The sequence below is a fragment of the Ahaetulla prasina genome, chromosome 4 (genome assembly GCF_028640845.1).
Source record: "Ahaetulla prasina isolate Xishuangbanna chromosome 4, ASM2864084v1, whole genome shotgun sequence".
NCBI classification, from domain to species: Eukaryota; Metazoa; Chordata; class Lepidosauria; order Squamata; family Colubridae; genus Ahaetulla; species Ahaetulla prasina.
Genome location: NC_080542.1, coordinates 3,281,696 through 3,290,000, shown reverse-complemented (window position 1 = coordinate 3,290,000; position 8,305 = coordinate 3,281,696). Strand labels below are relative to the sequence as shown.

General features: G+C 48.4%; 1 protein-coding gene across 1 annotated transcript in view; it reads left to right on the top strand.

Annotated features, from left to right (window-relative positions):
* The first annotated feature begins 3,109 nt into the window (after positions 1-3,109).
* LOC131196697 (hydroperoxide isomerase ALOXE3-like) overlaps positions 3,110-8,305 on the top strand; it is a 30,240-nt gene continuing 25,044 nt past the window's right edge. The window contains exons 1-2 of the mRNA XM_058179832.1: positions 3,110-3,216; positions 4,368-4,543. Coding sequence (XP_058035815.1) covers positions 4,382-4,543 — 162 coding nt within the window. The 5' untranslated portion in view covers positions 3,110-3,216; positions 4,368-4,381. The remainder of the gene's footprint in view (positions 3,217-4,367; positions 4,544-8,305) is intronic.

Below are 8,305 nucleotides of genomic sequence, written 5' to 3'. Positions count from 1 at the left end.
AATATAGAATTTAGAATTGAGAACTGAGAATAGAATAAACCCATAATTTAATGCGCCCCTCCCCTCCCCCCACGCATCCATGCGCCCCTGCGCTCCCCCCGCTTTTGGCACAGGATGGCACGGTGGGCTTTTTTTTTCGCCCTTCCCAGGCTCCAGAGCCTTTCTAGGAACCTGGGGAGGGTGAAAACGACCTTTCCCCCACCCGTCCCCCGGAGGCTTTCTGGAGGCTGGAAGTAGCTTGTTTCCCAACTTCCGGTGGGCTCGGAAGGCCCCCCAAAATCAGCTGGCTAGCACGCGCATGAGGGCTGGAGCTGAGCTAGGGCAATGCTCGCGTGCCGACAGATATGGCTCCACGCGCCACCTGGGGCACGCGTGCCATAGATTCGCCATCACGGGTGTAGGGTCTCCTGCTTGGGCAGGGGGGGTTAGACTAGATGATCTACAAGGCCCCTTCCAACTCTGCTCATCTCTGTTAATCCCCGTTGTAGTCCAAACTCCTGGAGGGTTGTTGTTGTTTTGTTCAGTGAAGGCTGGGCTGGATTCTGACGCCCAAACCAGACTTAAAGAAGTCAAAGAATAGAATAGAATAGAATAGAATAGAATTTTTTATTGGCCAAGTGTGATTGGACACACAAGGAATTTGTCTTTGTTGCATATGCTCTCAGTGTACATAAAAGAAAAGATACGTTCATCAAGGTACAACATTTACAACACAATTGATGATCAATATATCAATATAAATCATAAGGATTGCCAGCAACAAGTTATAGTCATACAGTCATAAGTGGAAAGAGATTGGTGATGGGAACTATGAGAAGATTAATAGTAGTGCAGATTCAGTAAATAGTCTGACAGTGTTGAGGGAATTATTTGTTTAGCAGAGTGATGGCCTTCGGGAAAACCACGTGCGAACGTGGTTGAAACCTGACATTAAATCCCAGCCGCGTCGGGTAGAATTTGGAAAAGAAAAACTTGGTTGATTCACCCAGCAGCTGGCTGGGATTCAAGGCTTGCTCTGTAAAACCCAACAGGTGAAGAGAGACAGACCGCCTCTTGGCCATCTTCGAGCCAGAAGCCTTCAATTAAACCTGGTTTAACGTTGTTAAAATTATATTCTGGAACGGGAAGAAGCGGAAGAAAGAGAAACGTAAAATCAATGGTTACGGCCGGCCCAGCCTTGATTAATTCTTCGGGGCCCGCCCTGCTGGCTTCCTTGACTTGGCTTTCAATCATTCCTTCAATGCTATTTATTCCCATTTCACAGCTGGCAAAACTGAGAGTCCAACATTGGCGAGAGGTGCATTTGAACCCAGGACCCAAAAAGATCTCTCCAGAAAGCAAAAAAAAAAAAAATGGGCTGCACATATTGTTTAGAGTTGCCACCGTCGCTAAGTGAATCCACACCGTTGTTAGGTCCGTAACACGGTCGTTAAGTGAATCCCCCATTGACTTTGCTGGTCAACAATTAGCAGACAACCATTTACAGATTAACAGAGTTGGAAGGGACCTTGTAGGTCATCTAGTCCAACCCCCCCCAGCCCAAGCAGTCGCAAAGGGGATCGCGTGACACACACACACCCCGGACGCTGAGACCGTCATAAATATGAGTCGGTGGCCAAATGTCTGGATTTCAATCACATGACCCTGGGGACGGTCGTTAAGTGTGAAAACGGGGCATAAGTTCGCTTTTTTTCAGGGCCATTGTAACGGTTACTCAACGGACGGTCGGAAAGCGAGGACTGCCTGCAAAATCTCCACGGTTCTGCCGTAATACAGATTGTAAGTCCTCGACTTACAAGGGTTCATTTAAGGACCATTCCAAGTTACAACGGCCCTGAAAACCGTTGACGGATGACTTACGACCGTGGTTCACACTTAACGACCGTCATAGCGTCTCCAGCGTCCCGTGATTTGCGTTCGGATGCTAGGCAACCGACTCGCATTTATGACGGCCACGTGATTTCCCCCTTTTGCGACCGCCTGACCAGCAAAAACGCCAGGGGGAAGTTGGATTCACTTAACAACCGTGTTACTTATTTAACGACTGCAGTGATTCACTTAACAAATGCGGGAAGAGAAGTCATTTGATGCTCACTTTACGAATTTCTCACTTAGTCGCATAAATTTTGGGCTCCACCGTGGTCGTAAGCTGAGGACGACCTGTAATAGTTCGTTAGCAGATAAAAATCAATAACCCATTTAGTGGCTTTCCCCAGCACTGACTCTGTCATATCTCAACTAGTCGTATTTCCTGAAAACTGGAGAAATTCGCACCCCGCGTTCAAAAACCCAAGCCGCATAACTGAGGATGAAATAAATAAAATAAAAATAAAAATAAAAATAAAAATAAAATCAGGCCCGTTTATCAGATTTTGCAAATGATGCAAAACTAGGAGAGGCCCAAATACGCCCAAGAGGATAAAAACCAGGTTTTCCCGGCTGAGATTTAAACTATGAAAGTCAGTTTGATGATAATTATTATGCAAGAAGATGGGATGTGGGTTTTAAAAAAAAACAGGTCTCCAAAGAGAACTGGAATAGCAGGATTTTCGCCGGTCCCAAAAGGCGGGTGAGAACCGGGGCTGTGATGCTAGAAGCCTACTAAGCGCTTCCTACAATAAGCCATCATTCCGGCGGGAGGGGGCCCTGGAGGTCATTTAGTCCAACCCTCTGCTCGGTGCCGGATAGGGAATGCTGGGAGTTGAAATCCACCCATCTTAAAACGGTTGCAAAACCCCGATCTGATGCAACAGACAGAGGGAGCGCGCCTGTGTGTCTGTGGCTTGCTTAACCACGAATCAAAGTTTCCAGAAATCATGGTTTCGCGCCAGCTCGCCCAGCTCAACAGATCTCGAATTAGCGCCATTCGATTCCGTGCGGAAAGTGTCCCACAAATGATACTGGGAGATTTGGGGAGGCGAGTCACTTGTCGGGTCAGAGCTCGCTTCCGTCAACTGCAAATCAGGCACCTGAGAAGAGGGTTGGACTAAATGACCTCCAGGGCTCCCTCCCGCCCCCCGGATGACTGCAGCTTGTAGGACGTGCTTAACCGTCTCTCTCCTGGCAAGGCTGGCAGCTGGGCTCTCCCCGCAGTCGGTCGGTTGCCTTCCTGGGTGCCGGGCAGCAGCCACGGGAGGTTCAGAGGTGGGGTGAACCCCGAACAGCCTCTGGGCCCCCCACCCGGCTTCGTCTCCCCCGCCTGAGGCTGAGCGGCAGGTGAGCGGACCGGTTCTCTGGCTTGGAGGGACGAATTCCAGGAACTGAAAGGGAGCTAAGCTTTGGTACTGATTGTTGTTCTTTCTTTCTTTCTTTCTTTCTTTCTTTCTTTCTTTCTTTCTTTCTTTCTTTCTTTCTTTCTTTCCTTCCTTCCTTCTTTCTTTCTTTCTCACACACTCTCTCTCTTTCATTCTTTCTCCTTCTTCTTTCTTTCCTGCCTCCCTCCCTCCCTCCTTCATTCATTCATTTATTCATTCATTCATTTATTCATCCATTCATTTATTCTTTCCGCTCCCTCCCTCCCTCAATTGCTTCTTTCTTTCTTTCTTTCTTCCTTCCTTTCTTTCTTTCTTTCTCACACACTCTCTCTCTTTCATTCTTTCTCCTTCTTCTTTCTTTCCTTCCTTCCTTCCTTCCTCCCTGCTTCCCTTCACCACCCGCCCTCCCACCTTCCTGCCTCCCTCCCTCCTTCATCCATTCATTTATTCTTTCCGCTCCTCCCTCCCTCCCTCAATTGCTTCTTTCTTTCTATCTTTCTTTCTTTCTTTTTTCTTTCTTTCTTATTTCTCCTCCCTCCCTCCTTCCTTCTTTCCTTACTTCCTCCCTCCCTCCCTTCTTCCTTCCTTCCTTCCTTCCTCCCTTTCTTCCTTCCTTCTTCCCTTCCTTCCTTCCTCCCTCCCTCTCTCCTTTACTTATTCATTCATTTATTCATTCATTCATTCATTCATTCATCCTTTCCACTCCCTCCCTCCCTCACTTCTCTTTCTTTCTTCCTTCCTTCCTTCCTTTCTTTCTCTTTCTTCCTTTCTTTCTTCCTTTCTCACTCACTCTCTTTCATCCTTTCTCCTTCTTCCTTCTTTCCTTCCTTCCTTCCTCCTTCCCTTCACCTCCCTCCCTCCCTCCTTCCTTTCTTTTTCTCTTTCTCTCTTTCTTTTTTCTTTCTCTGTCTTTCTTTCCCCCGTCCCTTCCTTCCTTCCTTTCTCCTCCTCCTCCTCCTCTTTCTTCTCTCTCTTTCTCTCCCTCCATCCCTCTCTCCCTCCTTCCCTTCCTTCCTCCTCCTCCTTTGCCCCCCTCCTTCCTTCCTTCCTTCCTTCCTTCCTTCCTTCCTTCCTTCCTTCCTTCCTTCCTTCCTTCCTTCTTTTCTCCATCAGGGCCACTGGCCAGCATGGCAGTCGTCCCTTCCGCTACCTACAAAATCCGAGTGGCCACCGGAAACTACCTCTTCGGTGGGACCATGGACACCATCTCCATCGCCTTGGTGGGGGCTCACGGAGAGACCCCCAAGTTTCACCTGGATAAATTCGGCAAAGATTTCTCTCCAGGAGAGGTAAGTGCTGGGGGGGTGGGGTGGACAAATGGGAGGAACAGCCTGGCTGGGAGCCTCCAGCTGTTATTCCAGCTCCCATCATCCTCTGCCCCCTTCCGGCAGACTGGAAGGGAAATCTTCCAAGGAGGAAGAGTAAGATTATCCTTTGCCACCCTGGATGGCAACAGGGGGGGGGGGGGAAACACTTTACAGTATTTCAGTGTTTCTCATCCTTGGTGGTTTGAAGATGTCTGGACTTCAACTCCCAGAATTCCCCAGCCGGTTGTTTGTTTGTTTGTTTGTTTGTTTGTTTGTTTGTCTGTTTGCTTGCTTGCTTGCTTGCTGACATCTGGTGGAAGAGGAGGAGGACTGTGGGGGTCCTTGGTGCTCTCTGAGCTTAGTTATTTTCTTGCAGATGTTTCATGACCCAGCTAGGTAACATTATCAATGCCAGAAGTGGGGAGGAGGAGGAGGAAGATCCTACTAGGTAACATCATCGGTGTTAGAAGGGAGGGGGGTTTGCAAGGAGGAGGAGGGCTGTGGGACCCCTGGTGCTCTCTGAGCTTGATGGTTTTCCTGCAGACATTTCATTCGTTAGGGAACATCGTCAGCATGATGGTCATCAAAATAAAACTGATGACGTTCCCTAGCTGGGTCATGAAACGTCTACAAGGAAACAACCAAGTTCAGAGAGCACCAAGGACTCCACAGACTTCCTCCTCCTCCTCCTCCTCCTCCTCCTTTCCATCTCTGCAAACCTCATTCCCTCCAAGCACTGATGAGGTTAGCTAGTTGGGTCATGAAATCTATTTATTTATTTTATTTATTTATTCGAATTTTTATACCGCCTTATCTCCCAAAGGACTCAGGGCGGTTTACAGCCAGATAAAACATGAGAATAATACAAGTAAAAACAACAGTTAAAAAAACTTATTAATTAGGCCAAATTAAAAATGTCACTAAAATAATATAAAACCCCATTAAAAACTAAATTTATAAACTAAAAACCCTAGGCTAGCCCTGCGCAAATAAATAGATGTGTCTTAAGCTCGCGGCGGAAGGTTCGGAGGTCAGGAAGTTGGCAAAGCCCTGGGGGAAGCTCGTTCCAGAGGGTGGGAGCCCCCACAGAGAAAGCCCTTCCTCTGGGTGTCGCCAGTCGGCACTGCCTGGCGGACGGCACCCTAAGGAGTCCCTCTCTGTGAGAGCGCACGGGTCGGTGGGAGGCGATCGGTGGCAGTAGGCGGTCCCGTAAATAACCCGGCCCTATGCCATGGAGCGTTTTAAAGATGGCAACCAAGACCTTGAAGCGCACCCGAAAGGCCACAGGTAGCCAGTGCAGTCTGCGCAGGAGAGGTGTTACATGGGAGCCACGAGGGGCTCCCTCTATCACCCGCGCAGCTGCATTCTGAACCAACTGAAGCCTCCGGATGCCCTTCAAGGGGAGTCCCATGTAGAGAGCGTTGCAGTAATCCAAGCGAGATGTCACGAGTGCATGAGTGACCGTGCATAAGGCATCCCGGTCTAGGAAGGGGCGCAACTGGCGGACCAGGCGAACCTGGTAAAAAGCTCTCCTGGAGACGGCCGTCAAATGATCTTCAAAAGACAGCCGTCCATCCAGGAGCACGCCCAAGTTGCGCACGCTCTCCATCGGGGCCAATAACTTGCTCCCAACAGTCAGCCGCGGACTCAGCTGACTGTACCGGGGTGCCGGCATCCACAGCCACTCCGTCTTGGAGGGATTGAGCTTGAGCCTGTTCCTCCCCATCCAGACCCGTACGGCTTCCAGACACCGGGACAGCACTTCGATAGCTTCGTTGGGGTGGCCCGGGGTGGAAAAATACAGCTGAGCATCATCCGTGTACAGATGGTACCTCACCCCAAAGCCACTGATGATCTCACCCAGCGGCTTCATGTAGATGTTGAACAGGAGGGGCGAGAGAATCGACCCCTGCGGCACCCCACAAGTGAGGTGCCTCGGGGCCGACCTCTGCCCCCCTGTCAACACCGTCTGCGACCGATCGGAGAGATAGGAGGAGAACCACCGATAAACGGTGCCTCCCACTCCCAATCCCTCCAATCGGTGCAGCAGGATACCGTGGTCGATGGTATCAAAAGCCGCTGAGAGGTCTAATAGGACCAAGGCAGAGGAATAACCCCTATCCCTGGCCCTCCAGAGATCATCCACCAACGATGAAATGTCCTCAAGGAAACAACCAAGCTCAGAAAACACCAAGGACCACACAGTCCTCCTCCTCCTCCTTCTCCATTCCACAAATCTCACTCCTTTCTAGTACTGATGTTGTTACCTAGTTGGGTTAGGAAATGTCTGCAAGAAAACCATCAAGCTCAGAGAGCACTAAGGACCTATCACTTCTCCTCCTCCTTCTCCTCCTCCTCTACACAAACCCCATTCCCTTCTAGCACTGATGATGTTCCCTAGTTGGGTCATGAAATGCCTGAAAGAAAACTACCCAGCTCAAAGAGCACCGACTCTGAACAGCAAATATTCTCTTTTATCAGAAGCAGGAAGCCCGTGGCAGCAATCCATTACAACCTAGTTTTTTTTTATTTATTTCTTAATTTGGTCTCCCCTCCTTCCAAGGGGCTAAAAATCCACCTTCCCCCAGGACCCCCCCCCCCGTCTGTCACCCCCAAAGAGGGGTCTCGAAGGAACAAATTCAGCCCTTCTGCCTTCTTGCTAACCTGAGGACAATCTCTAAGCTGAAAGCTTTTTTCCTTTTAATAATAATAATAATAATAATAATAATAATAATAATAATAATAATAATAATAATAATAATAATATAATAATAATAATAATAATAATATTTTAATTTGTATACCGCCCTTCTCCCGAAGGACTCAGGGCGGTGAACAACCAAATAAAATACAAACACAAACACATACAATATTAAGAACAACCCTTAAAACACTTCTTCAATTGGCCAAAGGAATTTAAAATACAAATTACACCCTATAAAATTACAAAAATTTAAAACCCATTAAATTAAATTAAAATTTTAACAATCAAGCCAGTCCAGCCATGCGAAATAAATAGGTTTTAAGTTAAGTTAAGTTTTAACCTCCTTAGCACGAGAATGGTGCAATTTTTCCTCTTTTCTTAGCGCAGCTCTGAGCCGAAATTTAATCCGGTTCCACCAGTTCAATCTGCGATGTGCTTTTTAAAATTCGGGGAGGGAAGCGGAGGCGGGATTCCATCCCAGCAGCGTTGATTCGCGCACGTTCCTGCCCCGGCGCTATGCTGTCCTATTTAGCCACGTTTTCTAAGCCACGGGCACGCGTGCAAACTGCGACACGTCGTAAGCGGGAACCAAACACCCGAATTTTGATCCCATGACATGGGGAGGTAGCAACGGTCGTAAGTGTGAAAAATGCGCTTTTTTTTCCCCCCAGCACCGTTGTAACTTTGAACGGTTACTAAGTGAGCTGTCGTACGTCGGGGACTACCTGTATTTATTTGAGCGCCTCAGGGGTCCCCGTTTGAGACCTTCCTCGCCCGCTTCCGACAAGCGAGGTCAATGGGGAAAACCGTCTCTGTTTAACGACCCCGTGACCCACTTAACAACCGGACGGATTTCCTTAAGGATACCCAATTCCTTGCAACCGTTCTTTGTATTTTTTCATCTCCTGGCCTTTCATTGTCTTTGTTGATTTTCTCTGCACTTTTTTGCGCAGTTTCATTCTGGTCCCTCCGACTCTCTCCATCTCCCCTCCAAGAATCGGCGGAGGGTGGATGGGAATTGTAGTCCAGACGCACTTAAA